At 39.6% G+C, this 27,488-nt stretch overlaps 1 protein-coding gene across 1 annotated transcript in view; it reads left to right on the plus strand.

Annotated features, from left to right (window-relative positions):
- The window catches only part of CMYA5 (cardiomyopathy associated 5), a 92,037-nt gene that overhangs the window by 27,968 nt on the left and 36,581 nt on the right, over window positions 1-27,488 (plus strand). Inside the window, exons 2-5 of the mRNA XM_037032316.1 lie at window positions 8,185-18,670; window positions 22,005-22,100; window positions 22,874-23,107; window positions 24,687-24,709. Of these exons, the coding sequence (XP_036888211.1) occupies window positions 8,185-18,670; window positions 22,005-22,100; window positions 22,874-23,107; window positions 24,687-24,709 (10,839 nt within the window). The remainder of the gene's footprint in view (window positions 1-8,184; window positions 18,671-22,004; window positions 22,101-22,873; window positions 23,108-24,686; window positions 24,710-27,488) is intronic.

A 27,488-nucleotide genomic window follows, 5' to 3' on the forward strand; every position in this document is an offset into this window, starting at 1 on the left:
GATGTTTGGCTGGAGCACAGGGTTTGTAAAGGGGAAGAGTGGAAGGTAAAGCTAGGCAGGTAACTGGGTTTCTAGTAGAGAGCCCTAACTTCCAGGTTTATGAAGTGTCTGGTCAGTGTGAAAATAAGATAATTATTCTTCCCATTCACAATGAATGCCTGTGGTCTTTAGTATATCTACAAAACAAGTACTTTATATTAAGCTTTTTAAAAATTATATATTTTTAAAGATTCTATCTATTGATTTTTAGAGAGAAGGGAGGGAGAGAGGGAGAGAAACATCAATGTGTGGTTGCCACTTGAGTACCCTGGTTCTGGAGACCTGGTGCGCAACCCAGGCACGTTCCCTGACTGGGACCAAACCAGCAACCCTCTGGTTCACAGACCGGGGCTCACTCCACTGAGCCACACCAGCCAGGGCACAAGTACTTTATATTAGTGTATCATAATACAACATCATAATTTTTCATTTACAGTTACATGAATATTTTTCTTAATTCTCTAATGGTTTATGAGCAAGCACCTTTTAACCTAAGCTACTTTATAGTACTTTTGTTCAGTAGTACATATGATTAATTTTCTGCTGAAGATATAAGGATTCAATTAATTCATGTTGAAATATTGTAGAATTAATGATTATGCTTTTAAGAACTCTTGGTTTTATTTAAAGGCCTATATAAAACAGTAACAATTTGTATTATAAGATCACAAGTTTGCTTGGCGTTTTATGCATTAAAAACATGTTCAAAGTTTACAGTATAAGCAGAATCATATGTTACTTTGTTGCTACTTTATAGTAATTGATATTTAATGAACTTTAATAGATTTAGTCGGGAAAAACACTACCTATGTTCTTGTTTTTTTGGTACACTCTGGTTGGTATACTGTGACTGTTGGAGAGTAGAATAAAGCAATATGCAAATCAAAACTACTGTTCATAATTATAATCCCACAAGGCACTTTAATGTCATGTTATCTATACATATTCACTTTATCTGTTTTTTTCTTTCACTTATAAAGTGACAAATATAGAATCAAGGCTCTTTCTATCCATGATTAATGATTTAATTTTCAATGAGTTACTGGTCTCTGTTTCAGCTAAGTGAAATAAAGAGAGAGGGTGTATCTAGGGAGGGTGATCCTTACTTAAACAAGAAATAGGGATTTTTTTTTTTTAAATCTGGTCATCATATTCTAGGACCTGATACTTCATTTTGAAGCTTCAGAAGTTAGATTTTTCCAGCACATGTAATGAAATTCATCTCTTGAGAACTGATTTATACTAATACAGCTCACAAAAATAGGAATTTAGAATATATAATGTCGATTTAACAGTAGGATATAGGAATTACTACCAGCAAGTATACTAAACACCATTCAGACATTATCACATTCCCTACCCACTAGTCATAGCAGTGGGGACATACGCATTACTGTGTCGCACAATGCAAACATGAGTTAGAGTTTACTGGGAAAATTTAGAAATGGAGAAGTAGCGGAGCACATGGGCCCTTGCAGCTCTCATCTGAAGTCATACTTACTGAGGTAGAGCTGGACGGCTATGGAAAGGGAAGGGTTCTCAGAGGGGGTGGAGCTATGTAACGCATAACTTAGAGGGGGAGGGGATTTGGGAATGAAAAACATGCTTGGGAACTCTCTCAGAGAACTGGAAACAATTCAAACAATGGACATTCTAACCCTGGCTGGTGTGGCTCAGTTGATTCAAGCCTCATTGAACTGGTGAACTTCACCAGTTCAATTCCCAGGGCGCGTGCCTGGGTTGCAGGCTAGGTCCCAGGTTGGGCATGTGCAACAAGCAACTGATTTGTGTATCTCTAGTACATTGATGTCTCTCTGCCTCTCTTTCTCCCTTCCTTCCCCTGTCTCTAAAAATAAATAAAATCTTTTTTAAAAAGAATAGAAATTCTAGAACTGAAAAGTACAATGACAAAAAAAGCACATTTGATGATTTTGGTAGAGTTAACATATAATCAAAGACAGAATTTTTACTAGATATAGGTTGGAAGAAATACCTAAATAAAGCACTGATGGGACAAAGTGACAAATTATAATCTATAAAAAATTTGTCTCTCAAAAGAGGAGAAAAGATAGACAAGTAAGTGACAGAAGCAATATTTGAACAGAGTATGCCTAAGTGATAATTTCTTAAAGATGATGAAAAAACACCCATGTACAGACTTAAGAAGCCATACTAACTTTAAGCAGGAAGATTTCTAAGCACATGATACTAAAACTTCTAAAACCTGAAGACAACAGGGCCCTAAAAATCGCTGGGTGGTAGGGGGAATGATCCGGACCAGCTTTAGAAAGGCAGCACTACACTGATAGCTGATTTATTAGCCAAACGACAGGAGAAAGAATACAGTGATATCTTTAAAATGTCAAGAGAAATACCTGCTGACCTAGACCTTTGTATCCTAAGAAAGTATTCTTCAAGAATAGAGGTTTAAAATATTTTTAAGAAAAAAATAGAATTTGTCACTAGCAGATTCACACTAAAGGAAATAGTAAAGGCAATGCTTCAGGGAGGAGGAAAGTGATTCCAGATTAAATCTGGAAGGAATGAAACACAATAAAAAGATGAATCTTCTTTTCGGTAAACATAGGTAAATGTAAATGAATATTGGCAGTTTAAAACAATAAAATTATGTTCATGAGATTTAGAACATTTATAGAATTAAAATACACAATTACAATAGCATGGAAGTTGACATTAAAGTGATTGAATGTTCTTGTGTTGTCCTGGAAGAGGTAGATATACTAATTTATATTAGACATTAATGAATCAAGAATACTTGTAATCTCTAGGGTGGTCACTAAAAAAATAGTCAAATGTAACTGCCAAGCCAGTAGAGGGGGGAGACGGAATAAAAACATTCAATCCAAAATTGTTGTGGACTGCTCCGCCTGGTTTCAGGAATTGTAGCTCTACCCTCTGTGGCTAAGGATGAGCAAGTGACCTCCGGACTTTGAGCCACAGGAGACAAGGCTTGTCTCTAGTAGCAAATGCTACCTCAGTTTCCTCTGTGCCCCCAAAGCATGGTCAGAAGTCTCTGATGGGTAAGTCTCCTCACAGCAGGGAGCAACCTAAGCCAGACTCAACCAGTTGGGAGGCCTTCGTGGAAGGACTGGACGGGGGATGGGGTGCTGCAACAAAGAGCAAGCAATAGACCATTGCCCCCTGGCCATGTGACATAGTCTGAGTCCCCATGTGCTCTGAGAGAAGCACTTCCTGGCTCTAATCCCCTTAAGCCTGAATACCTGATGGGGAGGGGTGCAGCTCCTTGCCTTGCTAGAGCGTGTCCAGGGGAAAAATCTGGCATCACAAAGAATTCCTGAAAAACCTGTGAAATCTGCTCTGCTAAGAGTGCTTTCATTCATATGATAAGGGTCCAAGCAGGAAATGAGTGTGTCTCCCAAAGTTTCTGCAAAACCCCCTTTCCTGACAGACACTGACTCCGACTAAGTCCTCAGATATCTTTGAAATGTTATCTACTGTTTGATCCTTGCCGGCCTGTATTCCTGTGTATTACAATCCAATAAAAGTCCCTGGAGGAGGGGGCTCAAGGCCTTTTTCCCCTGAAAAACTGGTCACAGCTCATGGCCCTTCCCTCTTAAAGGATCAGCCACCTCTCTTCCCCAAGCAGATCATGTCTTGTCATGTTTACTTTCACCCGTGGCAGACTGGGGGACTTGTAAGGAAAGTCGCCCCCGCACAACATAAGGCAAATAAGGAGGGGGAAAGGAATTAGAGTAGGTAGTACAAATAGAAAGCAAGTAAAAAGAGGATTTAAGTCCAAATATATGGTAATTGCAGTAAGTTTAAAGGAACTAAGTGCTCCGTTTAAATCGCAGAGTTGAATTTAAACATCTTTATGCTGCTTATAAGCGTCACGTCTGAAATATAAGGATACAGAAAGGCCACGAGTAAAAACGTGAAAAGATATACCAGGCAAACTGTCAAAACCAAGCTGATGTAGCTCTATTAATAGCAAAGCAAAGCTTTATTAGTATCAAAGTATAGTTAGGCAAAAAATTTCATTTACAGATAAAAGGGCATTTCATAATGTTGTGCTTATTAACCATTCTATATTTTCTTTAGATAAATGTTTGTGGCCTTTACCTATTTTTTAACTGGATTATTTCTCTTCACATTGTTGAGTTATATGAATTATTTATGTATTCTGGATACTACACTCTGATCAAGTATATGATTTACAAATATTTTCTCTGTTTTGTTGGTTACCTTTTCACTTTCTTGGTAGTGTGACCACCTGCTTTTTAAACTATATTTATATATGATTTTGATGATCTTTATTAAAAAATAAAAATTAATAAAGTGATTAAAAAGTTTAAAATTTCAGAAAAACAGTACTATTCCAAATTTACTTATAGTTAATAATATAGTTTCAAAATATGTAAATCAAGTATTAACAAAACTATAAAGAGAGACAAATTCATAATTATAATATAAATGCTGCAAGTTTCTTTTAGTAACTGATAGAACAAGCAGACCAAAAAATCACTAAAGATAAAAAAGATTTGAATAACACAACTAAGAAATCTGAGTTACTTGACAAATATAGAACATTGCTTAACAACTACAGAGTACGTAATTCTCAAGAATACATAAGTACTTTTTAAAAACACACAACTTGGACATATAGTTACAAAGCAAACCTCAACAAATTTCAAAGTATGACTTAATATAAAATTAATTCTCTGGCTGCAGTACAATTAAATTAGAACGCACTAACAAACAGATAACTAGGAAGATTTCCAAGTATTTTAAAATTGAGAAATATATTTTAAAGTAATCTCTGGGTCAGATAAAAAGTCAAAATGGAAATTCAAAATATTTTGACATGAATAATAATAAAAATACTATGTACCAACTTTTTATCTGAAACATTTAAATCTTCACTTGAAGAGAAGTACATGGCCTTAAATTCATAAGTTAGAAAAAGAGAAAGGTGCAAATTCATGATGTAAGACTCTATCTCAAGAAGGTAGAAAAGTAACTGTAAATTTAATCCAAAGAAAGTTTAAGAAAAGAAATAACAAATATTTATGATGTAGGAAAAATCAATAAAGCCAAATTTTATTTGAAAAAAAAATCCAATGATAAACCCTGGCCATACTTTTTTCTCTTTTTTAAGAGAAGACTCGACAAATATTGGAAATGAAATTTTTTTCATATGGATAAAATTTTAGATCTTACAAAAATGTTAAAAATCCTAAAAGGAGATTATGAAAATATTTACTCTAATGTCTTTTTAAAATTTTTAGATTAAATAGGTCACTTGTTTAAAAAATACAGCATACCAAAAAAGGCACAAAAATAAATAAAAATTCTAAGTTGTTGCATAACTATTAAATTAAATTGCTAATTAAAAACCCTACCACAAAGAAGACTACAGGTCCAGATGACTTCAACAATAAAGACAGTCTTTCATCCTCACTCCACATAGATAAATCTACATGGGAAGCCAATTAATAATCAAAAGGTGGCTCTCTGTAAATAAGGGGAAAACGAAAGCGATCATATTCACAGCCAATATCCATTAGTTATGAAAAGTTGATGCATTTTTGCGTAGATGAGAATGCTTGTGTTCCTGAATAAGAAACACATGTCTGAATTTGGGAACCGTTTCTCTCCTATTAAGGGAAATCGTTTCTTTAGACTGAGTGTAATGTGAATACATGGGTAATAGTTTTACACATGCTAATATAGTCATTCTCTGATTCTTGTTGGCTCTGTCATTCTTGCATTCCATTCCTTCTCCAATAATCCAGACATCCCAAAATACTTTGGTTTTCTTAGTGAGCCAGACTGATATATTCTTATGCACATTTTGCATATTCTGTGACATTTTTCTGGAATGACCTCCCCATCCTTACACCACCTCCACTCCTCATCCATTTGCAAACTCCTGTTTCTTTTTCAAAGTCCAAGTCAAGAATCTTTCCTTTGTGAAGTGTTCCCTTTTTTATATTCTCACTGTATCTTGCCTATCTTCTGTAACAGTACTTAACACACCAGGTTAATTGTTTAGTTCTGTCTCCCTGTTTGGATTTTGAATTTCTTTAGAGAAGACTCTGTATCTTTGTATTTGTGTTTCTAGTATTCAAACTCACTAAAAGTACACTCAATGAAGAGAGAAATGAGTGAATGAATAAGCAAATGATTGATGAACCCACCTGAGTAGCTCTGTCTTCTTATGGGTATTCTGTCTGCTAAGCATTCATGAGCTCACTCCAGCTACTAATGAAAACTACTCTGGTTGAGTACATTCAATCAATAATTAGCACTAAATTGAATGTATAACTGCTTTTGTAATACTATTACGATCGTAGACATTCAAAATGCTGATTTTCCAGATAACCTTAATTTTTAATTTCATTGTGCTTGTGTTACGTTAAATAGATGAGAGAAGGAGTAGGAATTGAAAATTGTGAGGAATAACTTCAATTACAGGTATGTAAAAGAGCCTGAAACCCAAAACCAAAAGCCATTTTAAAATGAGATTCAGTCCAGAACCAAGAAAAGGTATTCATTCCTAATTAAGTTCAGTAGTTTAATACCAAGGCAAATAAGTAAGAGCAGAGTTGCCAGGGAAATGAAGGAATCAGTTCTTCCCACTGCTTTTCAGGCCTTTTCTTTCATGGCCTGTAAAGAAAATGATATTATTTATAGCACATTGGGGCAAATGGATGAGGCTGCTTGCTGGGGACAACTGGTGGCCCAGGGACTCTAGCTGCCCCAGGCTCTCCTTGGTCGTGGTGAGAGCTAAGGAAACCAGGGAGTCAGTAGTCCCCAGCCCTTCACAGCAGACTGCAAAGTCTGAAATTTAAGAAAGGGGAGTAGACTGTTAATCGAAACAATTAGGAAGGGTTCACAGTAAGCAAGAAAGTCAGTGTACTCTTTAAGTTTTATAGCTAGGATTGTTTAGACCTTGAAGAGTAGATAGACTCTACATAGACAGAAAAGGTGGAGTAAGGTGGGGGATAAGCATTGGAAATGGAGGAACAGCATGAGCACAGAGGGGGAGGAGGTGTAAGGAAATCCAGAGAAGAGTGTGGCAGAGCCTGAGACGGCAGGTGACAGGGCAGCAGGAGACAGCCATCTCTTGATAGGATATGGGGACAGTCAAGTGAGACACCTTTTCAAATACCTCTAGCGGTTGAAAATGTACATTTTGTCTCTAGGCCAGGGATTGTATGGAAAGTCTGATTACAGATAATGTTTATTGTGCACTAACTTCGTGCCAGGCACATTTCCTAAGCATTTCATGAACTAATTTAATTCTCACATTGACCTCACCAAGTAGGTTCTGTTACTACCGCTGATTTAGAGACGAGGAAAGTGCAGCACAGTGGGCTGACATTGTTTGTGATTGCCCTATAGTCTGTGATGGGTTTTCATTTTATGGCCCCGACTCAGAGTTCCCACAATACATTTGCTGGATGGCAAATTTTAGAGTTAAAACAAAAAGGTGTCATGTAGGGGTAGGATGGAGGTGAGCATTTGGAAATAAAGTCAGCTGGGAATCAAAGAACTAAAGATTTTGAACCTCTTTCCCCTATAGGTATAAAGAATTTGTTGAAGTTTTTGCAGGTGGTATGATGAAAATTTTTAGTAAAGCTGGTCTGGAAGAAGGGCAGGATGAGTTGAGTGTGGGAGAAGGTAAGAGGAAAACGTGATACTAGCCCACCTGTTAGGAAGCTAATGTGATCGTCTAGAGGCGATGTACTTTTAAAAAGCTGGATCCGGGTGGCGTAGGAACAGAGAGGGCACAGATTCAAGAGCCAGGACGAAGGTCCAGGGCACTAGAGTGAGCCTGAGTGATTGGATGAGCCGTGGGAGGTCAGGGTCAGGAGGTAATTTTGATAAAGGAGGTGATGAATTTAATTAGCTTTTTTTGAGTTGGGGAATACCAATTCATTCCAGCCCAGGATGTGTTATTGTATTGGACAATTTTAAAACTTTATTTTGTATACTTCTCTTTTTTTGATATGGATGGTGATATTTATCTCTATTTTAATTTCATATTAATACTTTATGTCAAAAAGGCATGATATTTACTTATTACTATAACAAGTGATTAAATAGTGTTACTTTTATTATAGTATATGTAATCATTAATGTTATTATTTACTGTAGGTTATCAGACCAGGATGAAGAGGGCAACACCAAGCAGAAGTGCATCATATCAGACCCCTCCTTTTCCATGGTGACAGTACAACGGGAAGACAGTGGAATAACCTGGGAGACCAATTCAAGCAGGTCTTCTACTCCCTGGGCTTCGGGAGAAAGTCAGACTTCCGGTGTGTGTAGTCTGGAGGGGTCGACTATGAATTCTTCTGCAGGGAATGTTTCCTTTATTGTGGACGAAGTTAAAAAGGTTCGGAGAAGAACTCAGAAGTCAAAGCGTGGCTCACCATCCTTGCGTCGGAAAAGCAACAAAAAAAGAAATTCTTTTGAATCCCAAGATGCCACAGCAAACAAAAAAGATAATCCTTTAACATCAGAAAGCCAGGTACTTAACACCCAGAAAGAGACATTCTCTAGTGGCAGTTACGATAAAATGAGAAAAAAGAAGACCGTCTCCAACACACCTCCTATTACTGGAGCAATATACAAAGAACACAAGCCACTCGTGTTAAGGCCAGTCTATATAGGAACAGTACAATATAAAATTAAGATGTTTAATTCAGTTAAAGAAGAGTTAATTCCTTTACAGTTTTATGGAACATTGCCAAAGGGTTATGTGATTAAAGAAATACATTATAGGAAGGGGAAAGATGCATCTATTAGTCTAGAGCCAGATTTGGGCAACCGTGATTCTAATACAGTTTCCAAAACAGGCAAATTAGTAGCCCAAAGCATAGAAGACAATAAAGTTAAACAGCTTGCTTCACCCCCGGGAGGCACACTCTCTAAAGGATCAAAGTCCCTTACCTCCTTGTTCGGTCTTGAAGATCAAAAGAAAATTTACACTGATTCTCCTCTAAAGGCCGCTTCTGCCACCAAGCAGACAGTTTTCTCTCACACAGGTGATGACACAGCAGGACAAGAAGCACAGCTCCGTCCGCCCACGTCAGCGCTGCAAAAGCCAGGCATTGAAGCCAAGCCCCATGAAATGGAGCCTCCCTCCCTGACCCCCAAGACAGCTGAAGCTGTGCTCCTGGAGACAGCAGAGGGAGAATTTGTGTCTGATTCACAAGAAAATGTAACTGCAGAGCCTGACTCTTCGGTCTTACCACCTTTAGTGAATGAGGTAAAGACGGGAGATGTGTATTCTGCTGACCATTCCATTTCACTGGAGGCAGAGAAGGATTCTCTGGAAACAGGGACACCAGGCCTAGCAGCATCCACCCAGGGAGATTTGGGCCTAGAGAGAGAAGAGCTGGACCTGACTTCACTAGAAAGGCCAGAACCAGCCTCCAAACAGCCGACCCCACCTAGACTGGATGTCAAAGGAGAGAAGGAAGAAAATGCATTTGAGCCATCTGGTTTTGTTTCTGAAGAAATAGAAACTTCTCTACCAATAGCTGCTACCCCTGAACCCGAAGATTCTGATTTAGTGGAAGAAGAGCTCATAGAACTTGATTACCCAGAAAGTCCATCTGTTTCTGAGGAGGTCTTCCTACCACGTTTGGCCCCTGAAGTGGAGCAGAAAGAAGAGGAGACCCTTCTACCATTACCGACAACATCAACACCTGAACATGTTGCTTTGTCTGAGGAAGAAAGAGAGGAAGATGAGTCTGTTTCTACTGATTCTGCTTTCGTATCAGAGTATTCAATCCCACAGGATATGAACCATGAACTAGAGAAGCAAGGAATTGAGCCAGTTTCTCCATCCAATGTAAAAGCAGCAGCTGAACGAGCAGTTTTGTCAGAGGAAGAGAATGAGGCATTTGAGGCTCATTCCCCACCTTCAGCCTCTACATCTGAACACTCTCTCTCACCATCTGTACCAGAGAAGACTTCTGATTGCCAGTCCCCACTGTTTTCGACAGCTATGTTGGAACACACGGTCCTGTCCAGAGAAGAGGCCTCAGAAAGTGAGCCTTACACACCAGATTCCACATCTGCTTTTGAATATTCAGTTCCATCACAGGCAACAAGAGAGTCACTGGAGAACTCTGACCATAAGTCCCCATTAAAATCCAAAGGTGTTTCTGAGCACATGATTCTGTCAGAAGAAGAGAAAGAAGACACTGGGCCATATTCCCCAGATATGGCATCTGTGGCTGAACACTCCCTACCCCCAGGCACAACTGAGGTGACTTCTGAATACCAAGTCCCACCACTTTCTCCCACTCCATCTAAACATGCTGTCCTATCAGAAGAGGACCTAGGAAGTCAGCATCATTTCACACCAGATTCAACATTGACTTCCCAATACACAGTTCCACCAAATGTAGTGCAGGAACCCTCAAAGAAAATAATTGATGGTGTGTCCCCCTTAAAATCAAAAGGTGTTTCTGAGCACATGAATCTGTCAGAAGAGGAGAAAGAAGACATTGAACCATATTCCCCGGATGTGGCATCTGTGGCTGAACACTCGCTAACCCCAGGCACAAGTGAGGTGACTTCTGAATACCAAGTCCCACCACTTTCTCCCACTCCATCTAAACATGTTGTCCTATCAGAAGAGGACCTAGGAAGTCAGCATCATTTCACACCAGATTCAACATTGACTTCCCAATACACAGTTCCACCAAATGTAGTGCAGGAACCCTCAAAGAAAATAATTGATGGTGTGTCCCCCTTAAAATCAAAAGGTGTTTCTGAGCACATGAATCTGTCAGAAGAGGAGAAAGAAGACATTGGACCATATTCCCCGGATGTGGCATCTGTGGCTGAACACTCTCTACCCCCAGGCACAACTGAGGTGACTTCTGAGTGCCAGTCACCAATGCTTTCAGCCACCGCATCTGAACATGTGGTCCTATCAGAAGAGGAAACAGTAGAAATGGAGCGGTACACACCATCTTCCACCTCTGCTTCTGAATTTTCAGTACCGCCTTATGTAACACCAGAATCACAGGAGGAAGAACTTGTACACAGCTCACCTTTAAATCTAAAAGATGCCTCCTCACCCATGCATTTTTCAGAAGAAGAGCCAGAAGATGTTGGACCTTTTTCTCCAGACTCTGCATTTGTGTCAGAGTTCTCATTCCCACCTTATGAAAGTCAGGAAACAGAGAAAAGGGAACTTGAGTATGATTCTCCAATATGTTTAACATCACCATCGGAACGCACTATTTTTTCAGATGAAGACACTGAAGAAGCTGAATTTTTTTCTCCAGACTCAGCATCACAAGTTTCAGTCCCACCATACAGAATCCCAGAAACAAAGAAAAATGAAATTGAGCCTGATTCACTGTTAACTGTGGTATCTGCTTCAGGATACTCCTGCTTTTCAGAAGTAGGTGGGGAAGAAATTGAACTGACAGCTGCTACACCAGTACCTGAGCATCTCAGTTCATCACTGAAGCAACAAGCAGAACCTTCCCCTCTGATGCCTGCAACTGAAGACTCCAGTCTGCAACCTATAACAAATAAAGCAGATGCCCAAACAGTGTCAACATCTGTAGCTGAATATCTCATTTCTGTACAGAAGCAGGTGACTCAAGCATTTTTAGAATCTAAGTCTGAAAATCTGATTCCACCAAATTCAACCAGTGAACTGGAGAAGGAAGAAATTAAGACTAGCTTATCAGTAGCTACAACACCTGTTTCTTCACCTGTTTCTGCACAATCATCCATGGCAAAGGAAGAAACCAAACCTGTTTCACCTTCACCTCAATATTCAGATTCACCTGATTCAGTCCATGCACTTAAGAAAGAACAGGAACCCAAAGCATCACTCACTCCGAAAGCTGCAAAGGAACAGATGCCTTTGTTAAAAGTTAAAAGTAAGGAAGAAATTGTGCCCGATACTCAAGAAACTACAGCATGTGTATCACGGGATCAAGAAATGGAGCCTCAGCTTCCAAATGTTCCAGAGTCCGGAATGACATATTCAGTTGTGTCTGACTTGGTAGATGAGCCAAAGAAGGATGTCAAACTCAGTGTAGCTCCAACTGTGACATCTACACTAGAACAGGGACTATTGTCAGAGAATGAGCCTGAAGTAATAAAACCATATTCATCTCTAAAGGAAACATCTTTATCTGGACCTGAGATTTTATCCGTAGTGGAAACAGAAGCGAAACATGACTCCAAAGTAACTGGTCCACCCAGAGTATTATATTCAGCTTCACCAGGAGTAGAACAGAAAGTTGAACGTGAACCATCTGCACCAGAATTTTCAGCTTTGTCAGATGAAATGAAGAAAGAAATTGAACCCAGTTCTTCAGTAACCACAACCTCTGTAGCTAAGCATGATTCAAACTTAACCAAATTAGCAAAAGAAGAAATCCCAGCAGAGTTATCTGTTACCACCTCTATAGAACATCCAGTCTCAAAAGTAGGAAAAAGTGGATTAGGAAGTGGTTTGCCACCACTGGTAACATCTATGGGTGAACATTTACTTCTTAAAGAAGAAGAAAAGGTACCAATCAAAGCTAGCCCTCCTGCCACTGAAACTGCTGAATCTAAACATCCAGCTTGGTCAGAAGCTGAGAAGGAAATTAAATTGGATTCACCTCCAAGCATACTGGAGCATTCTATTTTGTCAAAGGTAGAAACTGAAGAAGTTAAACCTGGGTTGCCAGTAACCAAAATACTGTCTTCTCAGCATGCAGATGTATCTAAGGAAGCACGGGTGGAAAGCGAACAAGATCTTTCACTTTCTACAGTCCTTGACTCTGAACATTCAGCTTTACCACAGAAAAAGAATTCTGTGTCTGCCTCAGAGGTGTCAGGGCCCGAACATGGGCTTTCGGTCAACCTACATGGTGAGATACAGAAGAGAGAAACTGAACTTCCTTTCTCACAAAACGTGTCACCTGCACCCAAGCGTGCAGTTCCAAAAGGTGAAACTGAGAAAATGGCATGTTTTTCTCCTGAGTTGGAAAATTTAATGTCAGAAGGTTTAGCTCTAACATTATCAACCCTCACTGATGATAAGAGCAAACAGCCAATGGAGACATCTTTTACACCTCAGGGCAATTTCCTGTCAGAAAAACAAGATCTTGCTCTGGGGGAGCTCTCTTTGCAACCTGAGAAGAAAGACAAGCCACACCGAGTATCAGAGTTACCAAATGTTGGGTTGGAAATCACCGGTGATTTAGGTAGGCAAAGTGGATCGATAGACACAAAACAAATAAAGTCTCTCATAACTGAAACAGGAGATTCTGTTTTAGAGAGGGGCCTTGTTGAGCTTAGGAGCGGTGGAGAAAGAGAAAAAGGAAACAGGGAACTTCACCTGTCGACCACAGTGTCTGAAATTTCAGAGGTTTCATCATGCCTTAAGGAGGAACCTCAGAACCAAGAAATCATATCTGTCTCTCCTAAGGCAGTCAGTTTAGCTTCAAAAGAGGCATTTACCTCTCAAGTTGAAAGAGACAACCTTGAAGAACATCAGCCATATACTTTTCCTTTAAAAGGATCAAAAGAGTTGAACCATTCCGCTGACTTTAAAAAGGAAGAAAAACAAGAAATAAGCTCATTACTGCCAACAGGAAATTTGAAGGCACAAGTGACAGGAGATACTGCAACTAAAGTAAAAGAAGAAATAGACCAAACAAGTTCATTTCCTGTACCCCAGATTGTAACTGAACCATCAAAGGTTGCTTCTTCAGACCTCCTCATGGAGCAAGAGAAACTTGAAAACACGCTTCATTTAGATCATGCTGCTAAATTACCTGATGTAAGTACGTCCTTTGTGGGTAAACAAGATCTAGGTACTAAACAGCGTTCCATTGTAAAAGAAAATTTGCCTTTGGAAGAATCAAAATCATTTTTGACAACTGAGTCTGCAGATGTTAAAGAAGCACAAATGGAAGAAGTCCTTATTTCTCCAGAGGATGAAAACTGGATGCTGGAAATGTCAGAAAGAGGTTTGGCAAGTCATCATGAAGAAGGAGTCCTGGGATCGGTGCCACTGGGCTCCTCTGGCAGCAGTGATCTGATGACAGGGCTGCCCAAGGCTGCTCTATCAGAGAAAGACCATCCACGTGAAATCGGAAAGCAGGCTCTGCCACATTCTGCTGAAGAACCCCATTTATCAGTGCAAGAACCAGTATCTACTCATGATATCCCCACTGGTGATGTAGAGACCTTATCCACTAAAACATCTGAAGAACTAAAGCTGGCCCCCAAACCAAAATCGTTAGTTCCAGCTGGAAATGTGGAGAGAAATGAAGCAGAGAGGAAGCCGGTCTTTGCTTTCGTGAGGAATGAGAGTTCGATACTGGAGAAAGCAAATGGAGAATTTTCCCAGCCTTGCAAAGAAGACAGCCAGGAAGAAGTCAAACTACCTCCTGAAAGAATCCTTCCCAAACCAGCGCCTGGCCCATCAACAGAACATGTGAAATCAGACACTGTGGTCTCTCATGCCAACGCAACTCCTTTCCTAGCAGAAGGTGCAGAACCTGCAGTGGGCAACAAGCAAGCAGCACACGGGATTATATCTGCTCTACCCGGAGAGAAGCCATTAGAAGATTCAAAAATGCTTCAGTCAGAGGTTGTAGATAGTGCTAACGAGAGAGGGGAACCAGTATCTGAAATGAAAATACCCACACAAATGAAGCCCCTCTCCTTAAGCCAAGAAAATAAAGAACCCCGACCTCCAGAATCACCTGAGGTGACACAAAAACTGCCTGAGCAACCAAAGGCAGCTAAACCAGGCCTTTCTGAGGAAAAGAGAAAGAAAGGAATTTCATCCTTCACATCATGGGTGTCCAATTGGTTTTTTAGATCAGGCACTGCGGATAACCAAGTTGCTGAAAAAGATGATTTAGAAACTCAGCCAAGTCCTTCTCTAGAAGAAGCAGTGACTGTAACAGAGCCTAAAGGCACAGCTCCAGCTGACTTTCAGGCAACTGAGAAACCAGCTGATCGTCAGCTACCAGAGGCAAAACTCGTAAGTGCTGAGGAGTCCAGAGGCACTTTAGTTAAATCTGGTGAAGGTCCAGACTTTAAAGTAAAACCTACACTTTTATCAAATGTAGAAGTTTTACAACAGCCAAAACCCAACTTTGAAGTGTCTAGTGAAGATCATGGAAAGAAAGAAAGCCTAGAGTATTCAGAGAAGATGGACCTAAACTCAGTACTTACTTCTGCTGATGGGGAGAAACATTTGGAAATTCAGTCTTCTCCTGTGGGTGAGAAATCCAGTATGGAAGAAGACAAAAAGGCTATTCCTCTTCATGTCACTGATAGTAAAAAAGCCCAGAAGCCAGAAATCTCTTCTCCATCTAAAGGGAATATTTCTATTCTTAGTGAAAAGCCAAGAGGTGATCAAAAAGAAAACTCACTCTCTTCATTTGAGGCAGTGGGTGAGGTGCCACAACAGCCAGAATCAGCTTCCTCTAGCTTCACGAGTAAAAGGGTCATGAGGGAATCAGACAAGCCAGAGTCAATAATTTTGCCAGTAGAACAGTCTAAAGGCAGTTTAATCGATCTCGGTGAGGACAGACTAAAGAAAGAAAGGCCAAAACCTACTTCTTTGGAAGTTTCTGAAGAGGAAGTAAAACTCAGATCTGTTACCCCAATGGAGGAGAAAGAGAACTTGGAAATCAGATCCTATTTCTTGGCAGAAAAGAAGGTGCTGGCAGAAAAACAAGAAACGGTAGCCCCATTAGAGTTAAGAGATGGTGAGGTAGGAAAGGCACCAGCTACACGTGGATCTCTCCCAATTGAATTGGAAGAATCAAAAGCTGCTGCTGTGCTCCCACAAGTCTATCAAAATGAAGACCACAAAGAAAGACTCAAAATTATAGAGGAGGAGAAAGGAAAAGGAAAGCCGCTACAAGTATTTTCAGAAGGAAAGAAGCAGCAGGAGATTCAGCCTTATTCTGTGAGTGTAGCCAGGACTGTGCCTGAAAAATCAGATATCTCTTTAACTCATTCTTTGGGTAAAACCCAACCATTTTTATCAGTTGAAACTACATCAGCTACTGAACAAGCAGAAATCACGATCTCAGAGGCTCACCCAGAAATCAGGGAAACAAAGGCAGTAGAAATCCGGCCATCTCTATTAGAAGAAGGTAAAGTGTTGGTGGAGAAAACCAAGACTTTCCTTCCAGTGGATCTTCCTTATCGTGATGAAATAGATGGCCACTCTTTTCCTAAGGAAGAAAATCTGGCATTGGAAAAATCAAGCAGGGGTATGGCGAGTCATAATGAAGAAAAGGGACAAGTCACAGTGTTGGAGCTGTCAAAAGGCAGTTCAGTAGATGTCACTAAAGATAGTGTAAAACAAGGATCTCCATCTAAAGAATCTGAAAGGATTGTAGACCGCCCTTTGGATGAATCAAAGAGCTTAGAAACACCGCCATATTTGTTGTCATCTGTGAAACCACAAACACTCATTTCAGGAGCTTCTCCAGAAATTAGTAGAGTGAAGAAACAAGAATTGACTCCAGATGGGCATACAGTCTATACAATTCAAACATCTAAAGAGCAAACATCTGAAATGTCTAAACAATCTGTACTTGTTTCAAAGCAACACGTGGAGGCTGTAGGAGCTGCCCATATAAATGAACCACCCCCTTCATCAAGCAGCAACTATGCTCAATTTATAACAAGTGCATCAATAACCAATGCTGATAGAATGGTTTCTACTAGAGAAATATCTGAGGAGCCTGAAGAATTCACAACTAGTAAGCCAGCTGGACTTTCAGAAGATCAAAAGACTGCCTTCAGTATCATTTCTGAAGGCTGTGAGATATTGAATATTCATGCGCCTGCATTTATTTCTTCAGTTGATCAGGAAGAAAGTGAACAAATGCAAGACAAGTTAGAATATTTGGAAGAGAAGACATCATTTAAAACTCTACCCTTCCCTGACAGTCATGCGGCAGTTGTTCTCCCCGAAACATTAAAGAGTAAGTTAGAAGATTCTGATACAAAAGTTACATCAGTGAAAGAAAATAAACAAAAGGAAACGTACAAAACAGAAGAGAAGATATCCACAGGTTCAGAAACTGTTGATTTATCTTTTAATCAGCCCACAATTCCTGGTGAAGAGGATTATTTTGAAAAATATACATTGATAGATTATAACATTTCCCCAGACCCAGAAAAACAGAAAGCTCTAGGAAAATTAAATGTTGAGGTAAAACTCTCAAAGGAAGTTACAGAAGAAACTGTCTCTTTCCCAGAAAGTTTGGAAGAAGGTGCCCTAGAACATGAGTATGACTTGGTGAAATTAGATGAAAGTTTTTATGGATTGGAAAAGGACTATAGCAAATTATCTCACCCAGAGACCCAAAAGTCTTTGGTTATCCACCAATCAGCTGACGGAGATGCTTCAAAGATCACAGATAGAGATGTGGACTCAAAGTCACCTGGGATGCCTTTATTTGATGCAGAGGAAAGAGTTTTGTCACGAAGCCAGATATTTCCTACCACTCCCAAAGCCGTTAATCCTGAACTTCTTGAGGAACCACCCGCACTTGCATTTTTATATAAGGATCTGTATGGAGAAGCAGTTGGAGAGAAAAAGAAGGAAGGGGAGACATCTTCTGAAGGTGACAGTGTGAATTCTGAGGCATCATTTTCAGGCAGAAATTCTGACATTGATGATGGAACAGGAATATATTTTGAGAAGTACACACTCAAAGATGACATTCTCCATGACACATCTGTAACTGAAGAAGACCAAGGCCAAGGCCTGGAAGAAAAAACAGTTGGTAAGGATGATTCATACCAACCAATAGCAGCAGAAAGGGAAATTTGGGGGAGATTTGGAACTATTTGGGGGGAAAAGAGTCTGGAAGAGGAACAGAAAGCCGCTTACAGGGAAGGAGAATCAGTAGAACATGTGGAGACCCTTGACAATGTAGATACACAGAGGAAAGCTCCCATCACTGAGGAAGTCAGAGTGACTACCCAGAAAGTAAGCTATGCAGTTCCATTTGAAGACACTCCTCATGTTCTGCAGAGAGCAGATGAAACAAGCAGTCAGAGTAATGAAGCAGCAAGTGCAAATCCAGAGGTCAGTCTGAATGTCCCGGTACAAGTGTCCTTCCCAGAGGAAGATTTTGCATCTGGGGCAACTTGTGTTCAAGAAACGCTGCAAGTAGAACCTACAATAATGGTCCCACCCGAGCCAAGAGAAGATAGGCTACGCAGTAGTCCTGTTCAGGATGAATATGAATTTGCCGAATCCCTGAATTATGAAGTAGTTGCTCAAGACACTTTGTCCGAAGAACTGTGTTCAGAATCCACCACTGAAGATGTGTTATCTCAGGGAAGGGAATCCTTTGAACACATCAGTGGGAATGAATTTGTGAGTGAGATGGAACCAAGCATGTCTGATGAACAGAAAGAGTTGGGCAAAGAGAGGACAGAAGACCAATTATCATCAGAGTTAGTAACCGAGAAGGAGCAAAAGGAACCGAAAAAGTCCCAGATTGACACATATTGCTATACCTGCAAAAGCCCAATTTCTGCTGTTGACAAGATATTTGGCACCCACAAAGACCATGAGGTGGCAACACTTGATACAGCTATAAGTGCTATTAAGGTAAATAGATTTTTTTCAATTCTTTTATTCAAAGCTATAACTGGATAAGTAGATTTGCTTACATCCATTCTTGTGAAATACTGTTTAAAAAAATACAACCAACTTCTTTGCAGTGGGTGGTAAATAGATTTTACAGCATATAAATACATAATAATACATACAGCAGTGGGCAAAAATAAGTTTACAGTTGTGAATAGGTGAAACAGTTTGTTCTTGTATTATTATGTATTAGTTATTTGTATTACAACTATAAACCTACTTTTGCCCATCCCTGTATACATTTAATTTATTTTCTCAATTTAAAAAAGGATCAATAGAATTAAATTTTTAAAAAAGGATCAATATTTAGTACATTCATCTTTAGGCATAACAGTTCATCTGAAAGAAAACTAAGAACATTTCCCCAGGCATTTAGTTAAGATCAGTTGACAAAAATTTATTGCGTATATACTATGCACCAAGTTTTTCTAGATTCTGGCGGTACCAAGAGAAATAAACTAGGTTGCCGCTTTTAAGGGGTCTTATGGCAGTAGCCCTTAACATTATTCCCAAACACCAAATAATTGTAAATTAAAATGTACTTTTGAGCATAAAACTGTTTATTTTCTATTATCTACCATTTCATCCTTTAAAATACACATTTACATTACACCGAGAAATTTTACTGCAAATTTTATAAAATAGAAAGTAAGACATTTTAAATTTTGGCCTCCATATTTTCTCTTTATCAAATTGATGTTAGAAATGGAATACCTTTGCATTCTTTCTGGCTATGTCTATAGATTCCCAATGTTACAAAGTTAGTCACACACATATCCTTGTGTATGTGACTATAAATATTACATTTCCTCAGAGATACTGCTGGAAATCAACTGTTTATTCTTTGAGATTCCCAGCCACCTTTGGAGTCACCAGTCTTGTCTCTTCCATCCACTTCCATACAATAGCCAGAATGATCTAAAAGTGCAAATAATGAAAAGAATTGAGCATTTATTCTCTGCTAGGCACAGTGTTCTTTATATATAAGATATTTTTTAATCCACACAACACTGTCATTATCATCAGTTTTCGGATCATGAGTTAGGCTTAGTTTTTGAGTTGCCCAAGGTCATGGAAGACAGAACTAGAATTGGTACCGAGGTCTGCCTGGTGCCAGAGTTCATGCTCTTGGCTGTGTATCCCTTTTGCAGGTCTCAGTAACTTCCTAATGGTAGCAATTTTCAGTATTCAGCTAGGTCATGGTTAAATAATTGCTAGGCTCATTTTGATGCAATAGGATAACACATTAGAACCTTGGCATTTTTTTTCACTAGAAAATTAATCCTTATGAACTTGTCTGATATTGGTTCTATTTTTCTAGGGTGAAGTTTTGTTGAAACTTTACCTGGAAAAGTTTGAGGAAATGAAGCATTTTCGTTTATGAAATCTCAGGCATGGGCGCATTGGCAGCATTGATATTGCTCCATATTTTGATGACACTTGGTTTTGTTAAGTAACCACTACTGGATACGGTCAACAGAAAGAAAATTAGATTTTTCCCATGTTCTTAATTATATTTTGTTTACCTCTATGAGTTTTAGAAATTAAAAAAGTAATTCTCTAAATCTCAATTTAAAACCAGTTTCAAAGGCGGGGAGATGTGACACCTCCTGCTTTAACGCCATTCCAAAGTGTTCTTTTCCTCCGATCTTTTCCCAACAGTGTGAGAAAGTAGAAAACCAGCTGACTAAAGCGAAAGTGGCTTCCTGGTTTCATTACATCATCTGTGAAGATGAGGAGTTGGTTGACCCCTTTTTAAAATTAAAAATCCATTTAAAAAGTTGTACCTTGAGAGTCCCCTGGCACCTGTGAGTAGGCAATTTGTGAATATTCAGAAACTGATAACTGCATTTACAAATTATCTAGGTCCTTGCTTCTGCCCCCTACTCCATCCCCGTTGTGGTGGCTTATCATTTGTCTGTCATTTATTTTCTTTTTTCACTCTCTCCCTTCCATGGGAGATCCCCCATTCCATGTCAGGAACTGACTGTTCATTGGGAATAAAAACAAAAATACAGGAAGATAGATATGTACCTCCCCCAAGTCAGTAAAGCATTGTAGGAGCAATAATGTTCTGAGGAATGAATTTGGGGGAGTGAAACAATGAAGTAAGACTAAGAGGGTTAGGAGAGGTGTCTTGAAAAGGAGAAGCTTGGGTAAGCCTTAAGTAAGAGAGGTCCTTCAGCAAATAAGAACAGAGAGGTCATTCCAGAGAGAGGCAATGCCATATGAAAAGGCACATAGGTGGGAAAGAGTCCAAAGAAAGATGGGGCTTGTGTGATTGGAGCCTGGGGGCTAAAGAGGGAAGCAGAGGCCAGATCCAAAGGACTTTCATCAGTGTAATTTCTCCATCATCCTGTGGATGGTGAATCAGGCAGCTGATGCTCTGTTACGATGCTGTTACTGGTTAAGATTAAGCAGGATAGATTACAGCTAACGTTACAGCTATAGCTAAAGTAGGTACCATCTTCCCCCATCCCTCACATGTTTTCTAGTTAGCTGTCATGCCTTGAGTATTTTAACCCTTTGAGGATCATTAGAACCTTTACGTCTCTTTAGTAGATAGTCTCCATTATTCGGTATGCTAAACTTCTGGCCTGGTGACACCTCTGAGCCTCAGGTGTTCTAGGCTCATTCGAGGCCATTGGCACAAATGTGAGGAGACTACTCAGGTATATTGGGCCAATCTAGCAGAAAGCTTGCTATTAAATGAAAGACAATATATAAAAACTGAGGCCTTAGGTAGGAGAAATAATCCAATCCATAGTCCACTAAAACAAGTATTCTTTGAACTCACCAACTTACTGAGAGGTCCTTTCTTTTGTATGAGAAATTAAATTGTCTTTGTATTGCTCTCACAAACCTCCTAATTGCTTATTGTACAGAATTATCTGTAGTCAATTTAAATATTTTATTTATTTATTTTTAGAGGGGAAACAGGGAGAAAGAGGAGAAGAGAAATGTTGACTTGTAAGAGAAACATCAACTGGTTGCCTCTTGCACACCCCTGACTGGAGACCTGGCCTGCATTTCAGGCATGTGCCCTGACTGGGAATCGAACCAGTGACTTTTCAGTTCATAGCCTGACTCTCAGTCTACTGAGCTACACCACCCAGGTCTCTATAATCAATTTAGGTGAAGCAGCAAAGAAAATGTAAAGATTGACTTGTTGGTCAACATGGTATATAGTAAATCTCTACCAAACATACTGAATTTATAAGGGACCTGGAGCTCACTGCTTGAAGTTCTTTTCTCAAATGTCGTATACTAAGGATATCTTAATTCTTTTCTTTAGGTTCAATTAGCAGAATTTCTAGAAAATTTACAAGAAAAGTCCTTGAGGATTGAAGCCTTTGTTAGTGAGATAGAATCTTTTTTTAATACCATCGAGGTAAGTTCCCACGTCCCTTTCACGTTTGTCTGGTTTGTTGTGCCCCCACAAGTAAATGATTCTGATCTAACGGAGTCTGAATTGGGGTTTGCGTGTGCATGTGTGGTTTGCCATTGTTGATGTTTTTCCATGAAAGTTAAGGTCCTTAAAGTTTTCTGTATGTGTTAATCAGTGAAGACTACCTTCTGTCTAAAGATGAATGACTCGCCCTTAAAAACACATGCACATTTTTCGGGCACTTGCTGCAATAAGGCAAATGCTTTACAGGCTTATCTAATTGAATCCTCGTAATAACCATATGAATAGGTGTTATTATTGTCCCCATTTAACAGTTAAAAAACTGAGACTTCCCCCCTCCCAGGAGAGCATTTGTGAATGTAGCACCTGTCCAGTGTCCTGGCTGCCCCTTCCTCACACTGTGATCTTAGTGAAGTAGTGAAGATGGCACAAGCCCCTCCCTGCTACCTGAGGCCATTTTCAAGTCCGATCATGTGCAGATGCAGGTGGGAAGGATTTCCACACAAACATTTTTGTGTGTGTTTTCAGTAACTAATCCTTGATGATGCTCTTACAGTGAATTCTATTGTAATGCTAACTATATCAAAGGAGGGTCATGGGTTGGAAATTTAGACTGAGCATGGAATCTGTGGTTCTCTTGTCAGGATGCCAGAGATCAGTTCTTTAAAAGGCTGGTGTTTCTCTTAAAAAAACCAACAACATGCATTTCTCATTTCATTTAGAAGTTTTGTTGTTGTTGTTTTGTTTTGTTTTAGGAAAATTGTAGTAAGAATGAGAAAAAGCTGGAAGAACAGAATGAGGAGATGATGAAGAAGGTTTTAGCACAGTATGATGAGAAAGCCCAGAGCTTTGAGGAAGTGAAGAAGAAGAAGATGGAGTTCCTGCATGACCAGATGGTCCACTTTCTGCAGAGCATGGATGCTGCCAAGGACACCCTGGAGACCATCATGAGAGAAGCCGAGGAGCTTGATGAGACCGTTTTCCTGACTGTGAGCACCGATTCAAACGGGCCCCTGCACCTTACACCCACTCTAGCCTGCGTCTCCTTAAAACGTTTATTTTTCAATATTCCCTAAGATCGTTTATATACTGATATGAGGGTTTTTAAAAAATAATTTCAACACTTAAAAATTATTGGGGCACACCTGATATTTATGGAAAAGGTCCAGCAAGTCCTTCGCAGCCAGATCCAGCTGAAGGGTACGGGAAGTCAGGGCACAGCACCATCTGTTCTGTCACAGTGGATCGCTCACCTTCTAAGAGGGAGGAAGGAGAAGCATCCTGAAAACCTTATCAAGCCATGCCCCCACTGGGGACAGCCTGACCTTCCAGCGCCTGGCACAGCATGCTGGCCCCAGGGCCAGTCCTCTCTACTCCTGCTCCCTAATCTGAGGTGACCTCTCATAGGGACCACTCCCTCTGAGCCTCACCAAGTGGCCAGGAGTAACATTTGATACACTTTCACCATGCAAAAGGATGAGATAATGTGATACTTCTCTCAGGTAACATGTCGTCATTTTTATAAGGGTCTTCCTAGGGACCATATTTATTCATTCAAAAAAGTACCTTGTGGTGCTCCTCAAATTGCACCACAGAGGCAGCCCCTTGCCCTGCTAATTCCCTAGAACATCCCGTAAGATACTGGATCTCCATGGAGACAGGAATAACCAGGAGTAATGGAGGTATTTTTGTTGAGGGTGGTCCCAAAGCTAACTATCAAACCCGGGGAAAGCACCATCTTATGATGAGTGGGGACCTCCCTTTCACAGCTCCCCAGGCCACCCAGGCCTCTAGTACAATTTGGAGGTAGAGCAAGGCAAAATGGGTCCATGTTAGGCTTTTCATTTGCCCTTAGGGACACCTCCAACCAGGGCAAATGTAGGTGAATAGCATGGCATCCTCAAACAAAATGGAACTCATTCTGTTGCTTTATGTTTAGTTAAGGCAAAGCTTTAATATTTCAAAATTAGGCACCTCTTGTGAAGTATAATATTAATAAAGGCTTTGTGTTCCCTAAGAACCTTACTTTTGTTTGATAAGAATATTTTCTTCTCTCCAAAAGAACAAATTGTAAATAAGAAAGCATTTTGTCCCTGCTTATAAAAGCAGCCTGTAGCCATTTGAGGAAATTTGGAAAAGACAGAAAAGCACAGAGAAGGTATCACCCAGACAAAAGTACTGATTACATTTTTGGTATATATCCTACATTGAACAAATATAAGTCATTTTTACCACCTTGGAGAATTCTATTCTGGAAGCTGTTGGTTAATGAGTAGCAAAGCATAAGCAAGTCAGCACTGGAAACCAAAGCCCCTTTCATCCCTGCCCTGACCTCCCCCCTCCCCATCCTGTCTGGGCGCTAATTTCCTTGCTGCCCCAGCTGAAGCTTCCCAAGAGAAACAGCTTTGGGGGAGGGTGAGAAGTACTGATTTTTGAACGTGCATGACCTTAGTGCTCTAGGTTGGTGTTTGTTGTTAACTTTTTTTCTCTCTCTCCCCCCCCACCTCCCTTTTTCTCTCTCCTCCCCACCCCCATTCTCTCTCCCCTTCTTCCCTAATCCCTCATAAGTCGTTTGAGGAAATCAACGAAAGGTATATAAAACATGGCACACCATAGTGGCACCCGAGAATGGCATGACCATGCTTTATTTTTAATATTTTGATGCTTTATAGAGAATAAGCTGCCAATTAAAAAATACATACGTTTAGTGCGCTGCTGGAGTTTTACTTTTAGATGCAGTGCTTTTAAAAGCTAAATGACAGCTTTGAAAGAAAATTGCATGCGCTTTAGTTAAATAACAATTATCATAATGTAGATTTTTAACTGCTTTCTTCAGATGTAGTCTCTATTTTCACATTAATCCAGACCATCTTTCCTGTCAGTGCATACAGAACATTTTGAAGATATTTAGACATATTAGTTCAATACAAGTATTTGAAAGAATCATTCATATTTGCCTTGAGTAATTTTACAACTTAATATAAACTTAATGAAATGCTCTGTCATGTTCTCCTCAAAAGATAGGCATGTATTTATCTTCTCGTTCTGCTTGGCTAACTTAAATGAATCTTCCTCGTAGATCTGTTTTGTTTTTGCTGTTGTTTTTAAGCACTCAGTATAAGAGAAATTCTTCATTCTTTTAAAAGTCAAAGTATGAACATGAAATTAGGAAATGTACTCTACAAAAACATCCGACCTATGTTTATTTTTTGGAATTTCTGATATTGAAATGCTTATACTGATCTGACACATTTTCCCTTTGGTCTCATAGCAAGACCTGAGGTCTTTCCTACTGGTCGAATCTAGTATTTTTATCTTTTTAACACTTTAATGTAAGTTTCTAACCTTGTGAATATTATCTTCAGTTTACTTCAGTGCCAAATTGTGAACTATCATAAAGTAAAATCAGAAATTTGTATTTGTGATATGTTAAAATATGAAGAGACTGGGTTTGGATTTTTTAGATAATAAAAACAGTACAAATGGACTTGTTTACCTTTAAAAATGTATTCAACAGAATATTGCCTGTAAGTTTTAAGAAAATAATTTGTATGTTAATATTGGCATTAATCAATAAGGGTTTCTTTACAGTAGCTCTGTTACAAGTAAAATTACCTATGGACCTTTTAAAAATGCTGATGCCTGCCTGGATCATTTCTCCTGAGATTCTAGTTTAATTGGTCTGAGGTGTTGCCTGGGCATATTTAAAGCTTCCTGGATGATGTTAATGCACAGCCAGGATTGAGAACCTCTGGTTTCTAACTGTCTGCCCTCTGGTTCAATGGTTTCCCAAACTGGCTGTGCCTGAATTCGCCGTGCAGTTTGCTCAATAGGAGACCCTGCAGCCCCACGCAAATCCTCTGCCCATGAACCCAGGGTGGGCCACGGCACCTGCGTACTTCGCAGTTCTCACACAGAAGTGTGAGGCTCACCGGGTGTGTCTAGAAACTGATACCCATGCCTTGTTCCCAGTGTCCTTTGTTTTTAAAAGATTACACATTTCTTCTACATACTGTTGATACTTAGTTTTATCCAAAAAGTATATGGATTTACAGTGCCATTTCTTATACACCGAACACGTATATAAGGAAATATGTCGCTATGTATTTGCTTATTTATGTTTCATGCAGCCATGGAAGACACCGATTGGCAAGAAAATTTGGCAAATGAAAATTTGCAAATGCTTTTACCTTAAAACGCTATAGTACATTTTTGTGTTTTTAAACATTATCATATTAACTCGCTAACATGAATTGACATCCATTTAATTCTAAATACTGTTTCTTTGGTTTTGTGCTTGAACTTGTTCATCCGTGTGTCATTTTAATTAACTTTGATTTCATTGACCAATGGAAAATGAATTAATCTTGCTAAAGCTGCATGTCACCTCAAGAGGGTTACACTTGGGATTAGCATTATTTGCTGTAAAGAAAAAAGACAGCAATGTTTGGGATTGGTGAAGAAATATGATGAAAGCAAACCCTGTTGAACATGCAGATGTATGTGCACACACATGCGAGGAAGCTCGATTGTTTCGCTACGAAAAAGCCCTTTGTTTTTTGACAACTTCCGTGTCAAGGTCTCAGTGTCACCAACACTCCTTTCTATGAGAAGTGCTAACTATCTAGTCTTTTTGTTAACCCTCCTGCTTTTTCTCTCTTTATAGTATATCTCTAAAGGCATCACTGAAAGTGCTTAAATGAAGGAATGCTGTCAACCATATTTAGACTAAAAATTTGCATATTTTGAAAACCGTATTTACTTAGAAAATGCTGTTCAGTTGAAAGGATGCATTTTTTCCCTGTTGTGCTCTTTTGTGTTACAATAATGAAAAAGTGAGTCATAACCATTGTGGGACCTGCCGATAAAAATTGTTCACTTGCCCTTTTATATATTTGATAATAAAGTTGAACAGGTCAGTGCGTAAGGAAAAACTCAACCAAAATTTTTGTGCTACTAAAAGTCCCCCATTTAGTCAGTGACATGCGTTAATTCGGAGTCTATCATTTCTCCCTCCACATCCCCGAAGCCTTAAGTTAGGCTCCGTGGCTTCCCTCGCCTGGAGTCCTGCAGCATCCTCTCTGCTGACCCCACCGCCCCCCCTGTCTGCTTGCTGTAATCAATCCTTCCTCAGACTCCTGCCAGGGCTTTCTACTCAAGTCCCCTTGTGTGAACACGTCTGTGGCTCTCCCTGCCTTCAGAGAGAGAATGGAAACTCTGGGTGGATATGAAAGGCTTGTCGCAGTCAAACCACAAGCCACCCATCTATTTCATCTCTGTCTCCATTTCCTAATTCTCCAGGTAGCCCAGAGTCACCTCTGGCTCTTGAACGTGCCATCATCCTCTGTTACAACACCATGCCTTTATCCA

Source organism: Sturnira hondurensis, unplaced genomic scaffold, assembly GCF_014824575.4.
Source record: "Sturnira hondurensis isolate 20B ecotype Veracruz unplaced genomic scaffold, ASM1482457v3 Scaffold0021354, whole genome shotgun sequence".
Classification (NCBI taxonomy): Eukaryota; Metazoa; Chordata; class Mammalia; order Chiroptera; family Phyllostomidae; genus Sturnira; species Sturnira hondurensis.